This window comes from Epinephelus lanceolatus, chromosome 24 (assembly GCF_041903045.1).
Source record: "Epinephelus lanceolatus isolate andai-2023 chromosome 24, ASM4190304v1, whole genome shotgun sequence".
NCBI lineage: Eukaryota > Metazoa > Chordata > Actinopteri > Perciformes > Serranidae > Epinephelus > Epinephelus lanceolatus.
This window is the reverse complement of record NC_135757.1, coordinates 444,947-463,273: the sequence shown is the minus strand read 5'-3', so window position 1 is coordinate 463,273 and position 18,327 is coordinate 444,947. Positions and strand designations below refer to the sequence as shown.

The 18,327-nt window shown below is 46.0% G+C and overlaps 1 protein-coding gene and 1 pseudogene across 2 annotated transcripts; both read left to right on the top strand.

Moving 5' to 3' along the window:
- Nucleotides 1-80: 80 nt before the first annotated feature.
- Nucleotides 81-5,280, top strand: ackr3b (atypical chemokine receptor 3b). The gene is made up of 2 exons (XM_033615912.2): nucleotides 81-440; nucleotides 2,609-5,280. Exon 2 carries the CDS (start codon nucleotides 2,625-2,627, stop codon nucleotides 3,729-3,731), a length of 1,107 nt encoding a protein of 368 aa, XP_033471803.1. The 5' UTR covers nucleotides 81-440; nucleotides 2,609-2,624; the 3' UTR covers nucleotides 3,732-5,280.
- Nucleotides 5,281-8,015: 2,735 nt separating this feature from the next.
- Nucleotides 8,016-9,513, top strand: LOC117249979 (E3 ubiquitin-protein ligase TRIM63 pseudogene; annotated as a pseudogene). Its single transcript, XR_013490474.1, has one exon. The product of XR_013490474.1 is annotated as an E3 ubiquitin-protein ligase TRIM63 pseudogene (transcript).
- Nucleotides 9,514-18,327: the final 8,814 nt, after the last annotated feature.

Below are 18,327 nucleotides of genomic sequence, written 5' to 3'. Positions count from 1 at the left end.
ATTTAATTATAGTTTTATTCAATTAATTTTTATTTACAAAAACCATCAGACAGAAATTATGTTTTTATTATTAATAATAATTTAACCTGAATTACGACTTTTCCAACATAAAATTCTGACTTATTATATTTTATTATAAATATATAAAATAAACTTTTCCTTCAGTCTGTTTTCTCCTCTTCATCATCCTCCTCTTCCTCCTCTTCATCATCCTCCTCTTCCTCCTCTTCATCATCCTCCTCTTCCTCCTCCCAGCTGTGCCGCTCTCAGCAGAAACATCCCGCAGTAAATCACGCAGAGCTGCGTGTCTGTGGGCGTTTCTTCTTCTGCTGCTGCTGATTAAAGTGCAGCAGCACTCAGTCTTCGTCACACTCAGTCCGCCGGACTCACAGGACTCTGACCCGCCTCAGGACCCGGACTCAGACCCTCCTGCTGGACCCGTAAGTCTTGAAACTCTTTGCACAGTGAATGAATGCAGTGTCTCATGTCTCTGCTGCAGGTCACAGACCTCAGCCCAGACTCCATTTGGAAATACGTCATTTCTCAAGTTTTCACAGACTGGCACGCGCACACGGAGCAGCAGGAGACATATAACATGTTGTTATTGATCAGTGATGTCCCGGGGTGTGTTCGGCTCATGGTCCGCTGACACATACCTCTTCATCTCAGAGAAACCTCAGCTTCAGTTCAGCTCCACAGGGACGTCGTTATTACATCACCTCCTGCAGCCTGAGTTAAAAACGGGACTTTAGTGGACGGAACATTTGTATGAAGTCTGAGACATGAGCCGAGCTGCAACCTGCGTCATGTTGGTCATCAAGGTGTAACACATGTCTTATAAACTGCTCCACTTCCCCAGTGTCAGGGTCTTATAACGGAATATAACAACAACAACAACAACAACAACAAATGTCTAACTTTTCAAACTTTTAAAACAAACTACCCAGAGCCGATCGAGATGTGACGTAATTCCAGCCTCCCTTTAAAAATGTGTCACTTCTTAAATTGTGACGTTTCCTCAAACTGCGCACTCTGCAGAATAAAACCTTTATACGTCACCCGTAACCTTTGATGTCCTCAGATGTGTTCGGCGTGCACGTGCTACACCAAACACTTGATTTCACTGAAATCTAAGTTGATCAATGCTCCTTCAAACAGCCCGCGGCGGCGAATTTAGGAGGACTTAAAATAAACGCGAAGCTGGTTCTAAAAGTGACGTATTTCAGTGGAAACACGCCGTCACTGGGTGTGACATGTGATCAAGGAGAGAGTCGTGTTTATACTTGTACACTTTAATTCTTGTGCTGTGACGCGTGAATGGCCGTGACCGATGTAAGAATCCTTAACTCTGGGGAGTTTTTAACGGAGTTCGGCGAGTCGAAGTGCAAAGTGCACTTTGGTGGTTTATGGGGTTTTGATGGTGCGTTCAGGAGCCTCTGTGTGGGGTTTCACATTGACTGGGAACTCTGGTTTCACCGTGTGTCTGAGCTCTGAGTCCAAACTAAAACATTTCACCTCTTCATGTTCTCATGATGTGATGACGTCACACATTTCTTTGTTTTAAAGTGTGTTTGTGGATATTTAACTCTTCGTGAAACATCTGGAACGAGCTGCAGACAAACTGGTTTAATGGAGACGATGTTCATGAGTTACAAACTCGGAGCATTTGGAGCGTCTCAGACTCAGTAAAATAAAGATTTCCTGTATTATAACGAGATATTTAGAAAATGTTTCGACACTCTGAACTCTTCTTCACGTGTTTTCTGTCCTCTGGCTGAACCACTGATTGTCTCATTGTTTCAGCTCGGCAGTAAACTTTTAATTTGAAGGTCGTGACCTTTCAGCTTGAAGTCCCCTGTTGAGATTTTATTTTCAGCTGAAGGTCCAATAAAACTCTTTTGTTTTGCTCCTCCTCCTCCTCCTCCTCCTCCTCCTCCGCACACACAGATGGTTCAGGGCATTTTGGCAGGGAGCACAAGCTTCTCGTCAGAGTACGTTTATCACTTTTAAAACTATTCACGTTATTGTTATCGATGTTTTTGTTTCTGAAATCTGAGAACAGGAAGTTGAAACAGCTTCTTCTTTGTTGGTGTTCAGATCAGATTGATGTCCTCAGTGTGAACCTCTGCAGAGCTGAGCTCTCAGTATTGATCTGTGATCACACAGACGTTATTGTTCCGTCAGCGTTTCCCATCAGTTCAAAGTGGTCCAGTTTTTAATGACGTCTGGATTGTTTGACCTCCACACATCTGTCCATCCGTCTGTCTGTATGTCTGTGTGTCCACCTGTCTGTCTATCTGTCTGTCTGTCTGTGTGTCTGTGTGTCCACCTGTCTGTCTGTCTGTGTGTCCACCTGTCTGTCTGTCTGTCTGTCTGTGTGTCCGTCTGTCTGTGTGTCTGTCTGTCTGTCTGTCTGTGTGTCTGTGTGTCCACCTGTCTGTCTGTCTGTCTGTCTGTCTGTCTGTGTGTCTGTCTGTCTGTCTGTCTGTGTGTCTGTGTGTCCACCTGTCTGTCTGTCTGGTCTCTTTAACAGGGCCCGGTATTTATGACCTGTGGGTGTGATCAAGAAGAGGGCGTCACTAACAGTTGCTGTCTTCCTGTTTACCAGGTGTGACCTCATCATCATGAGTCTGAGCACCAACGACCTCACAGAGCTCATGGAGCTGTGGGAGGAGCTAAACCTGACCGCCGCCGACCACGACAATCTGTCCCATGTGGAGGCGCTGCTGTGTTCAGGTGCCATCAGCCACGCCTCCTTCCTCCACATCCTCTCCGTCTTCTACATTTTCATCTTCCTGGTGGGCCTTGCCGCCAACGCCCTGGTGGTGTGGGTCAACCTTCGCTCCAACCAGAACCGCTATGAGACTCACCTGTACATCCTGAACCTGGCTGTAGCTGACCTGTGCGCCGTGGCCACGCTGCCGGTGTGGGTGACGTCACTGCTGCAGGACGGGCGCTGGTCGTTTGGAGAGGCCGTCTGTAAACTCACTCACCTGGTCTTCAGTGTCAACCTCTTCAGCAGCATCTTCTTCCTCACCTGCATGAGTGTGGACCGCTACCTGTCTGTCACGCTGTTTGCAGGCGCCCCCGACAGCCGAAGGAAGAAGGTGGTGCGGCGGCTGATCTGCGTCCTTGTTTGGCTGCTGGCGCTGGTGGCCTCCATCCCTGACACCTACTTCCTGCAGGCGGTCAAGTCGTCTCACCATGATGGGGCCATCTGTCGGCCAGTGTACCCGCCTGAAAACCCTCGGGAGTGGATGGTAGGTGTTCAGCTGAGCTTCATCGTGCTCGGCTTTGCCATCCCTTTCCCCATCATTGCCATCTTCTACCTACTCCTGGTGGCGGTGATTCCCCCCAGCTCGGACCAGGAGCGCCGCATCAGCCGCCGCATCATCCTCTCTTACATTGTGGTCTTCCTGGTGTGCTGGCTACCATTCCACGCTGTCCTCCTGCTGGACACGCTGTCACTGCTCAACATCCTGCCATTCAGCTGCCGGCTGGAGAACTTCCTGGACGTGGCGCTGCACCTGACACAGTGCTTCTCGCTGGTCCACTGCTGCATCAACCCCATCCTCTACAACTTCCTCAACAGGAACTACCGCTACGACCTCATGAAGGCCTTCATCTTCAAGTATTCCACCAAGACGGGGCTTGCCAGGCTCATAGACGGCTCACACGCCTCTGAGACGGAGTACTCTGCGGTTATGATGGACAATAGCAACCCAATGTGAACTCATCAAGACCTAGAAATTTGAAGACTCACTAACACTTTTCAGAACTTACTAATGCTTCTTTTGTTTGCTCCTGAAGGCGGTGATCCCTCGCAACAGCTTCCTTAACAGGAAGTACCGCCTGCCTCGAATACGTCTCAGATAAGATAAGATAAGATGAGACTGAGTACACGGTGGAAGCTGACCGTGGTCCCAATGTGACCTCGATTAAGACTTAGGAACACTTCTTAGTTCTTGCAAATGCTTCTTAAGACTTTCTAAACACTCCCTGTACCTGCTCCTGGCAGCTACGATCCTCTCGAGCTTGGACCACGAGCCTCGATGGTCCAACACCATGATGGTCTGTGGACAAGTCTCCTGATATGAAAGTCCACTTTCTATGACTTTCTATGACTCTGAAATAAAAACTTTTCCAGAATTTGGAGTAACACTTCCCTTGGGAATGTTGCACTTATTTACAACACTACATTTGTCTAGTAAGATTTTATTAAAGACTTAAGAACACTAAGCACGACTCTGAAAAACTTCTCAAGACTTGGGAGTGCTTTGTAAAGACTTTTCAGGACTTGTGAATACTTTGTGTGACCTGTAAAAACTTCTCAAGACTTAGGAATACTTTGTATGACTTGGAAGCACTTTTCAAGACTTGCAAAGATTGCAAGATTTAGGAACCCTGTATCACTCGGAAGAACTTCTCAAGACTTAGGAATACTTTGTATGACTTGTTAAAACGTCTTAAGACTTACGAGTGCTTAGTGTGACTTGGAAAAACTTCTCAGGACTTAGGAATATTTTGTATGACTTGACAAGACTTTTTAAAGACTTTTAGAGAGTTTACAAGACTCGTGAATACTTGACTTGGACAAACTTTGCAAGACTCAGGAATAATTCGTATGACTTGTAAAAACTTCTCAAGACTTGAGAATACGACTTGTAAAAACTTCATTAGACTCAGTAATACTTTGTATGACCTGTTAAAACCTTTCAAGACTTGGGAACTTTTGTCACCTGACCTGTCTCACCATCAGAGGGGCCTCTGAGTCTCTGCAGGGAAACAGAGTTTATACCTTCAACGTGTCCGCTTTATATTCTGTGAATATATTTACTGTTTCCTGTTTAGTGATGAAGATGTTTCCTGTTTGGTGATGAAGATGTTTCCTGTTTAGTGATGAAGATGTTTCCTGTTTGGTGATGAAGATGTTTCCTGTTTGGTGATGAAGATGTTTCCTGTTCGGTGATGAAGATGTTTCCTGTTTAGTGATGAAGATGTTTCCTGTTTGGTGATGAAGATGTTTCCTGTGTAGTGATGAAGATGTTTCCTGTTTGGTGATGAAGATGTTTCCTGTGTAGTGATGAAGATGTTTCCTGTTTAGTGATGAAGATGTTTCCTGTGTAGTGATGAAGATGTTTCCTGTTTAGTGATGAAGATGTTTCCTGTTTGGTGATGAAGATGTTTCCTGTGTAGTGATGAAGATGTTTCCTGTTTAGTGATGAAGATGTTTCCTGTTGATGTGTCCCAGTCAGGTTAATAAAGTCCAGTGTCCTCAAACGAGACGATGTCACGTGTTTATAGACAAAATATGATGAAGAGAAGAAGAAGTCAGGACAGACGGACGCTCTGCTGATGAGACAACATCTGATCATTTATTACTATTGATTATTGATGAAGTTTGTGACAGGCAGGCAGACGGACAGACGGACGGACGGACGGACGGGCAGGCAGGCAGGCAGGCAGACAGACAGCTTCAGTGTGAGCAGTAAAGTCTGTCTCTGCGTCCTCACAGGTGGTCGTGGATGATTGACTGTTTACCTGTGTGATGTCATCAGCTGCAGGTGTGACAGGCTCAATCACAGAGCTGTGCGGTCGCACAGAGGCGCCACTCTGACTCACAACCCTGACACCAAAGGATGGGCGGGTTCACCTGCAGGCAGAGAGGGAGACACCACCACCATCATCATCATCATCACCATCATCATCATCATCATCATCATCATCAGTGAGACTGATCCTGGTTCAGCTCGGGCGAGGACACGTGTTGGGACATGTTTACTTTTGACGACCCTCATTCCTCAGCTGAGTCCAGACCGTCAAACACACCTCTGAGCAAAGATTAAAGGGCACGCACACAGAGAGGAGGGGCCTGGGGGGCCAGCTGGGGGGGCCAGCTGGGGGGGCCAGCTGGGGGGGCCAGCTGGGGGCCCGAGGGACAGAAGACTCAGAGCTCAGAGACAAGAGCAGTTTAAAAACTAAGGTTTGGTTTGAACAGAAACGACTGAGCTGTGAGCTGTGAGCTGTGACCTCGCTGCAGTCAAACACCACAGAAGAAGAACCAGCTCAGCTCTCTGTTGACCTTTGACCTCTGTGTTTACTGTCACCACCCTCAGATGCTGTCTCCATGGTTACCTGGAGTTCAGACGTCTCATTGGCTGTGACTTCCTTCTGCTCTGTCTCAAGGTCTCACTTCCTGTTTCCAAAATAAAAGTTTCAATGCACCAATCAGACCGAAGGGACGTTTACAGAGTACTCTGACTGTAACTGAGTACTCTGACTGTAACTGAGTGCTCTGACTGTAACTGAGTACTCTGACTGTAACTGAGTACTCTGACTGTAACTGAGTGCTCTGACTGTAACTGAGTATGGACGAACGGAGACAATGTGTGTGTGTGTGTGTGTGGGTGTGTGTGGGTGTGTGTGAAAGGTTAAAGATCATTTACAGCTCTGTCTCAGTGATGTAATCCTTCAGTGTGTTTGAGAGCTGAAACCTGAAACTGAACTTCCTGTGACATCATGTGAGGCTCACACACAGGTGCATCATGGGGGTGCGTCAGATGTTGTTGACCATGTTGCTCAGATGTTGTTGATCATGTTGCTCAGATGTTGTTGACCATGTTGCTCAGATGTTGTTGATCATGTTGCTCAGATGTTGATCATGTTGCTCAGATGTTGTTGACCATGTTGCTCAGATGTTGTTGATCATGCTGCTCAGATGTTGATCATGTTGCTCAGATGTTGTTGACCATGTTGCTCAGATGTTGATAACGTTGCTCAGATGTTGTTGACCATGTTGCTCAGATGTCATTGATGATGTTGCTCAGATGTTGTTGACCATGTTGCTCAGATATTGTTGAAGATGTTGCTCAGATGTTGTTGAAAATGTTGCTCAGATGTTGTTGATCATGTTGCTCAGATGTTGATCATGTTGCTCAGATGTTGTTGACCATGTTGCTCAGATGTTGATAACGTTGCTCAGATGTTGTTGACCATGTTGCTCAGATGTCGTTGATGATGTTGCTCAGATGTTGTTGACCATGTTGCTCAGATGTTGATAACGTTGCTCAGATGTTGTTGAAGATGTTGCTCAGATGTTGTTGATCATGTTGCTCAGATGTTGTTGACCATGTTGCTCAGATGTTGTTGATCATGTTGCTCAGATGCTGTTGAAGATGTTGCTCAGATGTTGTTGATCATGTTGCTCAGATGTTGTTGAAGATGTTGCTCAGATGTTGTTGATCATGTTGCTCAGATGTTGTTGAAGATGTTGCTCAGATTTTGTTGATCATGTTGCTCAGATGTTGTTGAAGATGTTGCTCAGATGTTGTTGATCATGTTTCTCAGATGTTGTTGATCATGTTGCTCTCATGTTGTTGATCATGTTGCTCAGATGTTGCTGAAGATGCTGCTCAGATGTTGAAGATGTTGCTCAGATGTTGTTGATCATGTTGCTCAGATGTTGCTGAAGATGCTGCTCAGATGTTGTTGAAGATGTTGCTCAGATGTTGTTGAAGATGTTGCTCAGATGTTGATGACGTTGTTCAGATGTTTTTGATCATGTTGCTCAGATGTTGTTGACCATGTTGCTCAGATGTTGATGACGTTGTTCAGTTCAGTTTGTCCTTTCTCTTGTTGCAGTTTTCTATGAAGTTGCACAACCTTATGTCCTCCACATGACCAAGTGTTTACAGACACACTGCTGCTGTTGTGTAACACGCACACACACACACACACAAAAAGCACACATAGAGGTCAAAGGTCGAGCAGACAGTTCAGGTTGATCGTTGTTTACATTGTGTTGTTGACATGACTGTAAACATGTAAACAGACTTCATACAACATGTTGTCGGGGGGGGGCTCATAGGAGGGGGGGGGGGGGGGTGGGGGGCTGCGGTCGCCGTTGAGTGAGGGGGCGGGGTCTGGTCCTCAGTAAGGCATGTGCAGCAGCAGGAGGGGCTGCTGGGAGTCTATTTCAGAACCAGTGACACAAACAGCCGGCGGCTGGTGAGGGGGGTGGGGGTGGGGGGGGTGTCCCCGGGGGTATAAAGGGCGGAGGAGCTCTGACGGCGGCAGACAGAAATAAACCACAGAGGAAGAGACACAGAGTGTGTGTGCTAGCCGACAGGAACAGCAGAAGAAGAAGAAGACGATGGATATTCAGACGGGTCAGGTGGTGCGTCCCGTCAGCGCCATGGAGAGTCTGGAGAAGCAGCTGAGCTGTCCCATCTGCCTGGACATGTTCACCAAGCCGGTGGTGATCCTGCCGTGCCAACACAACCTGTGCCGCGGCTGCGCCAACGACCTCTACGAGTCCAGGAACCCCTACCATTTCTCCGGGGGAACCTTCCGCTGCCCCACCTGCCGCTTCGAGGTGGTCTTGGACCGGCACGGCGTGTACGGGCTGCAGAGGAATCTCCTGGTGGAGAACATCATCGACATCTACAAGCAGCAGCAGGAGAGCAAGACGGGTGACGGCGAGGACCCGCCGCTGAAGGACAAAGACGCCAAGGAGCCCCGGTGTAAGGAGCACGAGGACGAACGCATCAACATCTACTGCGTCAGCTGCCAGACGCCCACCTGCTCCATGTGCAAGGTGTTCGGACAGCACAAGGACTGCGAGGTGTCACCGCTGCACGCCGTCTACCAGAGCCAGAAGAACGAGCTGCGTTCTGCCGTGGAGGTGCTCGCCGCCGCAAACAGCTGCGTCCAGGCCGTCATGGCTCAAATGGACGACACGTGCAAGCTGATCCAGGAGAACGGAGAGCTGCAGCGGAGGCGGCTGGGCGAGAGCTTCGACTTGCTGTACGCCATCCTGGAGGAGCGTAAAGGCGAGCTGCTGGAGCAAATCGACCGCGAGGAGCAGAGCAAAGTGACGGTGCTCAGGACGCTGGCGGAGCAGCACAAGCAGCAGCTGCAGCTCAGCAACCAGTTGCAGGAGAAGCTGACGCAGAGCCTGCAGGCCTGCGGCGCCGCTGAGTTCCTGCTCGCTGCCAAGCAGCTGCAGGAGGAGGCGCGGCAGGCAACCGTGGCGGCGCAGCTGCAGGGGCCCGAGCCGGGGTACGAGAGCATGGAGCACCTGAGCGTGGACACCCAGCAGGTGGAGGCGCTACTCACCTGCATGGACTTCAGACAGGGCGGCGAGGACGTAGACCAGGACGCTGGCAGAGAGTGAAAGTTGGCGAGGACAGTTTCATGATGAAGGACGAAGACGGCGTCCTGGTCTAAATCCAGAGCCTGACAGAGAGCAACGACAGGAAGGAGAGTTGCTGATGGCACGGGTCGTGGTCGGACGGAGACCGGGAGGCCGACAGAGTAATGACAGGGAGCTGCTGCTTTTTCAGGAACTTCAGGGACGTGCGGAGGAAACGGAGTCCATTTTGTATTTGACTTTTTATACTTTTGTAATGTTGAATGTTTCGTCGTGGCGCTCGACAAAGTTTATATTTCCTGTGTTTGTGACAGTGAAAACGTCTGTGACTTTGAGGTGTGAATAAAGTTTGATTGGATTGATGTTTTGTCCTTGTCATCTGTCGGGGGCTGTTTTTAGCCGTGCACATGTTCTCCTATATTTACCGGTGTCAGTGAACGCCTCCTGGCCTTACTTAGTCGTCTGTTGGTGTAAACGCAGGCGGCGAGACGACAGGAATAGTTCCTGTCTCATGTTTCTGAGGGTGACCCAGCTGGACAGAGGCACGCTGGGAAACAGGCCGCGGCTGTTATCGGAGGACGAAGAGGTCGACCTGGAGCGGTTTCCAGACCTGAATCACATCACGTCACACTCAGTATGAGGTGTGAACAGTGCCACAGATACAGGATCAGTGTTTATTTTTAACAACAACAAGTAAACAGGTTTATTACACAGCAGATTATTGTCAGCATTAAGAGACGTCACAGACAAGTTTCATCAGCGTGACAAAACAAGAAGGAAGAATTTCATATCTGATATAATTCTATTTTAATATTTATATAATTCGTCTTGTTTCGTCCGGCCGATGAAACTCGTCTGTTTCTCGGCTCTTTTGTCCAAATTAAAGACGTCTTTGCTCCAAGTGCTCAGCTCCACCTCGTCTGAGTAAAACTTAACAAAACCTTTGAACTTCCAAAAAATAAAAGAGGTTGGAAACTCAAAACAAAAAAAAAAAAAAAAAGATTTGTAAACTCCAAAAATAAAAACAAATACAAAACAGTATTTAATGTTTATTTTAATCTCTGTATTTGAAGATCCATTTTTGCAAAAATATTTTTGTGCATATCACATTTTCTTTATAGATATGTGTGGAGTTGTTTTATACTGACAGATGATTCCAGTGGGTGTGTTGACACAAACACCTCTGAGACAATAATAACTAATAATAATGAATGATGAAGAGACGTGTTCATGCTGACAGTGTAATAAATGTGTCTCATGAGCCGTCCACACGCACTGAGTTATTCTGATAGATGAATCTGATCCAAAGTATTTAACGCTGACACAAAGATGTTAACGTGTTCCTGAGATCACGGACTGAAAGTGGATCAGTAACCAGATCCAGACAGAATCCTCTTTAATTAGACGCAGTGACAAAAGACCGGAGAGACTCGACCTCTGTGACCTCCGCAGGACGCCCGTCTAAAGCTGGTCGTCAACAGGCAGGAGTCGTGTGTCGTCTGAGGCCTGATGTGTTTCACAGCTGGAGGATCAGGAGACGTCCGACACACTGACGTTGTGTTGCTTTGGTTTTCTCATCGTGTCTTTTTTTGTGGTTAGTTTTTTGTATTTTTGGTAAGTTTTTCTCTTTTGTTAAATTTGTGCATTTTGGTGATAATTTTGTCTCTTTAAGTGTTTTGTCGTAATGTTTTGTTGATTTTGTTGTCATTTGTCTTTTTTGTAGGTTTTTTTTTTTACAGTGTCTTTTGAGGTAATTCTGTTGTTTGTGCTATTTTTCCCTTTTTCTGGTAGTTTTGTGTTTGATTTGATGATTATTTGTCTTTTTAGGGTCTTCAGGGCTATTGTAATCCTAGGTATTCTCATGCCAGATATCCTCAGCTGTAAACTCAAGCCAACAGTCCTGATGGTGGCGCTACAGCAAGCGTCTAAAGTTCAAAACTTTGAAAATTCATAACAAATCAACCATACGTGCTACAACTTCACAACTTTCATCAAACTGTAGCCCCAATACTGAAGAAACTTTTGTACATTTAAACCTATTAAAAATTATGATCATCACTCTGTTTTTTTCAAAAACTGTAAAACTTCTTAAACCTATCTCCTCCCACAATTTTTGCTTAGTTGACACCAAACTTGCTACAGAGCATCTTCAGACTGTCCTACAAAAACTATGTTTCTCAGATTTTGGATTTATCAAAAATTGAGCCTACAGTGCATCAAAATGTTTGACTGTAAACGGTACTGTAAACATATACATGCAAATTCTTGCTAAATAAATCTTCAATGTTCATGAAAAAAATGACAAAATTCTAGAGTCATGGTAGATGATGTGTGGCAAATTATGGGCTTATGGAGCAAATCAATCATTGTTACAAACAAATTACCAACATCTCCATACTGTCTAGATGCAATATGTGTATTTTCAGATTTTTGTCTTAATAACTGAATTTTTTACAGTGGTTTGAAATCTGCCTTTCCATGCACATATGGCTGCTTTCCTACACAACAGTGAATAGCTTACTCAGTTTGTGAAGCCACTGTTGAGGTGCTACTTGCCAATTAGCTCAGAGTAGTAGATGACCGTCTTAGGCTCCAGAGGTTGAGGATTCAAGCCTCAACTGGTGCAGAATCCACATTATAATGTAATGATCTTCTTGTGCTCCAGCTTATTGCTTAAAATTGCCTGAGTGTGACTGATCACTGTGCAGCATCTTCAAGTCTTTTTTCTGCTAAAAAATCAGCCTTCTCATGCTTGAAAATAAACCAAACTTTGCACAAAGATCCAGTGTCAATACTTCAGTGTGAAACCATCTGAGGCTTCTCACTTTGCACATAGCTCAACTAGTTAAACATCAGTTTTTCGCTTATGGAGCAAATCAATCATTGTTACAAACAAATTACCAACACCTCCATGCTGTCTAGATGCAATATGTGTATTTTCAGATTTTTGTTTCAATAACTGAATTTTTTACAGTGGTTTGAAATCTGCTTTTCCATGCATGGAATTTGTCTTTTGAGGTTTGTTGATGTCTTCTTGGCGTTAAATGCAGTGACAGTTTGCAGGTGGAGGAAAGGTGGAGGCCAGGTGGAGGAAAGGTGGAGGCCAGGTGGAGGCCAGGTGGAGGAAAGCTGGAGGCCAGGTGGAGGAAAGCTGGAGGCCAGGTGGAGGAAAGGTGGAGGCCAGGTGGAGGCCAGGTGGAGGAAAGCTGGAGGCCAGGTGGAGGCCAGGTGGAGGAAAGGTGGAGGAAAGGTGGAGGCCAGGTGGAGGCCAGGTGGAGGAAAGGTGGAGGCCAGGTGGAGGAAAGCTGGAGGCCAGGTGGAGACCAGGTGGAGGAAAGGTGGAGGCCAGATGGAGGAAAGCTGGAGGCCAGGTGGAGGAAAGCTGGAGGCCAGGTGGAGGAAAGGTGGAGGCCAGGTGGAGGAAAGCTGGAGGCCAGGTGGAGGCCAGGTGGAGGAAAGGTGGAGGAAAGCTGGAGGCCAGGTGGAGGCCAGGTGGAGGCCAGGTGGAGGAAAGGTGGAGGCCAGGTGGAGGAAAGGTGGAGGCCAGGTGGAGGAAAGGTAGAGGCCAGGTGGAGGCCAGGTGGAGGCCAGGTGACACCCTGACATGCTGGTTCAGCTTTTCATTGAGCTCAGCACGTGTTTGGCTGTTTGGAGTGGGAGCTGCAGCAGTCTGGGTGTCAGGTCGCAGACGTACAGTATACACACTGTATATAGATATAGATATATATATATATACATGGTAAACTCCATCACCTCGGCTGCACGCTCACATGCCGACAAACGTGCACGTGAGCGTGAGAGGATTGTGTTGCTGTTCTGTGGACTGCAGGACTCAATGTAAGACAGCAGAAGTTATTAGAATAAAGCAGCTCTGTTGTTTGAACTGTGACCCACATTTCATCTGCAGCTGCTTCTCTAATCTCTGCTTTCTATTTTAGACACCAAGCCTCAGAGTTCAGCATGTCACTCAAGTAAAGTTTATTATAGAATATTAATATTATTCTGTTTTTATCAATAATAAATCATGTCTCGATGTTTCAGTCCAACATGAAGTTTAATTTAATTTTATTTAGTTTTGTAAAAGCACAAAATTTTCCTTCAGTTAGTTTTTAGTTAAACATATATTTTACACCTAGTTTTATCATTTTAATACACATCACAAAAATATGTTAAAAAAGCACATCTGTTTGATGACCTCCTGTCTGTCTCTGTGAGCTGAAACCATTTCCCTCAGTGGAAACAAAGCTTTGATTTACTTTAATTTCACAGATAAGAAACAATAAATTGTGAAGACAATAAAGCCTCCACACACTGTGTGTGATTTATCCTGGCTGAAATATGAGCACAGACCACAGCGTGTACACTTCAGGTAATCAGAAGACAAGTGTGTGAAAAGACGTACTTTCTGCTGCCAGTAGGAGGCGCTGTGTGTCTGACAGAATGTTTTCATATACATGAGTCCAAGGGGCTTTTAGTGTGCATCTGGACATGATACATCTTCGTGCATGTCAGAGAAACATGCCGAGGGGGCTGCTCTTTAAAGGGCGTGGCCAAGCCATTAAGCCCCGCCCACTGATGAAACTCATATCACATGTCCAGGCCTGGACTGTCGGCAGATTGAACCACGTACACTTTAGTTAAGGCCATATTGATGTGTCTTGGTGAAACGTTGGCGTTCGCCACCCCATCATGGCGACGCCCTTTGATGAAAATTCACAGTTTCCACAATAAAGCGTCATCAAGGTCTTACAGCTGTTTGTGAGGTGGATCTGCTCCACGTGGTAGGAGATGTACATCAAAGTCTAAAACATGACGTTTCCTGTTGCCGGTAGGGGGCGCTATATCTATCACTAATCATTGACATGTAGATGTGTTCAGGGCGGGACTGGCATCAATCCTGTGAAGTTTGGGCAAGATTGGACCATGTATGCTGGAGTTATAAACTACTTCCTGTTTAGTGGCAAGACCCCTAACTTTGACGTCATCCCACGGTCACACGCATTGGCGAAAACTCAAGATTTGAATAACTTGTAACTGTTTCGATGGGACAGACCAGCTCTGAGGCTGATGTGGTGAAATCTGCAGGAGGAGGTCGTTAAAGTACGACCCCTGGAAATGGGCAAAAACGCACAGAAGTGGCACAAGTAAATTCAAAATGGCGGACTTCCACTGACACTTTGTTAGTCTCGTCACAGTCCTGTGGTGTGTGCTGCTTTAAATGCTGCTGCCTGAATAGTCAAGACACGCCCCCTCATTATCATATGGGGGAAGAAATACAGGAATAAATATTTATTTATTTATTTATTTGATAACTGGACATTTTATTTCTACATTTCTGTCTTTATGATTTTATTTCTTTCTGATTTTGGCAGGTTCAGTCCTTCATGGTGAAACAGGCGCCACAGGTTCAACAGTCCTTGTTGTTGAGGACAGACTCTGCATGGACAACACGTCTCAGTGCTGCTTCCGTCCACTAGGTGTCACTGTTGGACAGACACAGACTGTCAACAGGACGACAGTCTGAACCACAGTCCTGGAGGAATGTGTTTTCAGGCTCAGCTCTTTCAACAACAACAATTATTGTGTTTATTCATGTTTGTCAACAAGTGTTTTTCTGACCAGCTGCTCGTGGTGAGCCGAACCTTGACCCCTCGCATGACTCCAGTGGATCTCGTAAAATTACACTTTTTAAAGTCTTCTTTTTGTTTCCCAGATCTACAGATCAATAACTGAGCCAGACAAACAAACAAACAAACAAGAATCCACCATTACAAGCTGAAGCTCGTGAACCTGTGACACCTACATGATGCTGCTGCTGCTGGCTCCTCCCCTTTATGATTCATCAGTTATTTTATATCTGCTGTTTTTATTTAACTGAGCCGTCAAAGACAACGTATGTAACTCTTAAGCGACCTGATTTTGGAAACTTATTTTTATTTTTGCACCTGTGAGAGTCACATTCGCCCGGTCATCACCTGCAGGCCTCATGAAGGAAACTAGGTCTCAATAGGTTAAAGCTCGTGTCTCGACTGCAGAGGTTGAGGATTGGAACGCAACCACGAAGGACGCGCAGACGAAACGTTTGAGGTTGGCACCAGCTGCTTTTAAGAACTTGAAAACGTTTGGATAGACTGGACGAACTTCTTAAAGTTTCAGACGGGGTTTGAGTCTAGTTCGCTCATATTAAAGGTCATTAAACAACAACTTATGAAGAAGAAAAACTACATGTGGATTATTTATTGACTTAAACTAAGAAATGTTTTAACATCTTAATTAAACATGTCCAACTTTAATGATGTACAAGCTGTCACTGATTAATGGTCGGGCAAATCAATGTGTTGGGAAATGGTGGCGCCCCCTGTTGAATGGTGTCAAAATAATTTGAACACATGGCTCAAAATTATTATTGTTCAACATATCCTGCAGGTTTTGGAATGATTAGACAAAGAATTTCTCTTTTGTGTTATGACACGCCTGTTTCCACATTTGTAGTGTCCCCAAACTTTTAGGATGTGTTTAAAGGGATAGTGCACCCAAAAATGAAAATTCAGCCATTATCTACTCACCCATATGCCGAGGGAGGCTCAGGTGAAGTTTTAGAGTCCTCACATCACTTGCAGAGATCCAAGGGGAGAGGAGGTAGCAACACAACTCCACCTAATGGAGGCTGACGGCGCCCCAGATTCAAACGTCCAAAAACACATAATTGAAACCACAAAATATCTCCATACTGCTCGTCCGTAGTGATCCAAGTGTCCTGAAGCCCCGACATAAAAAGTTGTGGTTTGAGTTATGGCAACTTCATGTTTCATGGCGAGACATCAAAATCTGATGGTCTGCAGCGGGCATGCCCTTTGACGCCAGGTAGATCCCTTAATAACTTGTGACCACAAAGTTGTCAAGTTTGCACAATCTGACCAGTTCATGAAAATACAACACGTGAGAAAAGCCAAAAATGACCACGGAATTCAAAATGGCCGACTTCCTGTTGGGTGTAGCTCATGGGTCCAAGAGACTTTTTTGTCTCGCGTCTGGGCGTGATACACGTGTGATTTTTGTGCATATCTGTGAAACATGCCGTGGGGGGGGGGGGGGGGGGGGGCCTGCTCTTTAAAGGCCGTGGCCAAGACATGTTGCCCCGCCCGCTGTCAAAGCCATGTCACACATTTGTTAAAAGCCCCAATGAATTATAATCATAATCCTCAGTATCAGAAAGGTCGTCGCACTGCAGGCTGCTCGGGCACCATGGTTAGATATCACCAGGCTTCTGAGAACCTTTGATTGGCTTGATTCAGTGATGATCCACAGAGAGATGCCAAAAAAAAAAAGTTCACAATGATCAAACCTGGATGATGTTTGTATGTTTGTTTGTTTTTAACAGGATTCACGGTGTGATGGGCGTGGCCTTTCAGAGAAATTAAATTTTGGGTCTTAATTATAGCTGCGCCCATCTGACAAGTAGGCGTCATATTTATTGAGCAGCGTTTGCACACGACATCCGATCATTGGAGAAATTTGAACGTGTCTATGATGTGACATCTCACGGGAATTAGCAAAAACATTGCGACGACATCACGGATGATACTGATCGATTGATCATTTAATTGATAACTGACCTAGATTGGAATAAACAGAATCCACAGATGGTGGAATGACGACACATGAATGAATGAATAACAATATAGGACACACTGTGTTTCCTCGCATCTCTTCGGTACAGCTGCAGTTCACATCCTCGCTGGGAAGACTTGATGGGATGAAGGAGACACGTTAGAATGATGAAAGCACCTTTGACATAAATGTGGCTCAAATAAGCAGCAAAACATTTACCTTTAACTTCAAATATTAACCCTGGATAGAAAGATATCTACATTTCTAGTGTCAGGCCAAACCTGAATGATTCAAATATTCCCGTTGTCCTTCTCCTGGAGCCCCTCAGGGATGTGTTTCCTCTCCTCTTTTGTTCTGTTTATACACAGATGAATGTCAGAGTAATCACATACGTGGACGGCTCTGTTATTGAGAGTCTTCTTCATGGATCAGAACATGATCATGGTCCAGTGCTGGATGAATGTGTCAACTGGTGTGACCAGTCTGTCCTCCACATTAATGTGTCTAAGACCAGTTCATTGATTTTGTGAGGAGGCCCTGCCTTCCTGCTCCTGGTGCGATGAGGGGGAGCCGGTGGCAGCAGAGCAGCAGTATAAGTATCTGGACACTGTCTTAGATGACAAGTTGAGACAAACCAACGTGAAGTGATTTCAACCACGTCTGAGATCCTTGTGTCGGCATGCCTGTCTGCATAACGTCCCTTATTGTTTCATTTTAATTTCATCCATGTCATTTTTGTTGTCGCCCTCGTCTTGTTGCACAACACTTGTCCCGTGTTGTGTCAGATGAGACACATACAGTTGGGCCTTGAACAGATTTCTGGCCTCCTTTTCTCAAAGTTGTGTCTCGTGTAAGGATTGTAGATTGCTGCTTGTGTGCCTTCAGCAGATGCCAGTGACTTACCAGCTCTCTGCTCGGGCATGCTAAGAAAGTTCAACTGTCTCAGGGTCTTGTTCACAGTGAGGGTAGAATGGAGCCTGAGATGGATCAGCAGTTTGGTGCAGCATCTGCAGTGATGATGGCGCTGCACCAAACCGTCGTGGTTCAGAGGGAGCTGAGCCAGAAGGCGAAGCTTTCCATTTCCTGGTCCATCTACGTCCCAACCCTCACCTATGGTCATGAGCTCTGGGTAGTGACTGAAAGAATGAGGTCACAGATACAAGCGTCTGAAATGAGTTTCCTCTGTAGGGTGTCTGGGCTCAGCCTTAGAGATAGGGGGAGGAGTCAGACATCTGGAGGGAGCTCGGAGTAGAGCCGCTGCTCCTTCATGTTGAGGTGGTTCATCATCTGATCAGGATCCTCCTGGTCCAGCTGGTGGGAGGCCCCGGGGCAGACCCAGAACACACTGGAGGGATTATAGATCTCATCTGGTCTGGGAACACCTCAGGGTCCTCCAGGAGGAGCTGGAGGAAGGAGCTGAGGAGAGGGACGTCTGGAGTGCTGCCTCTGAGACCCGGCCCGCAAAAGTGGATGACAATGGATGGATGGATTTTGATATCCTGTGATGTCCTCTGTCAAATTGGAGTGTTAGTTTCTTGAGGGTTTTAATACTAAGCAAGTAGGAC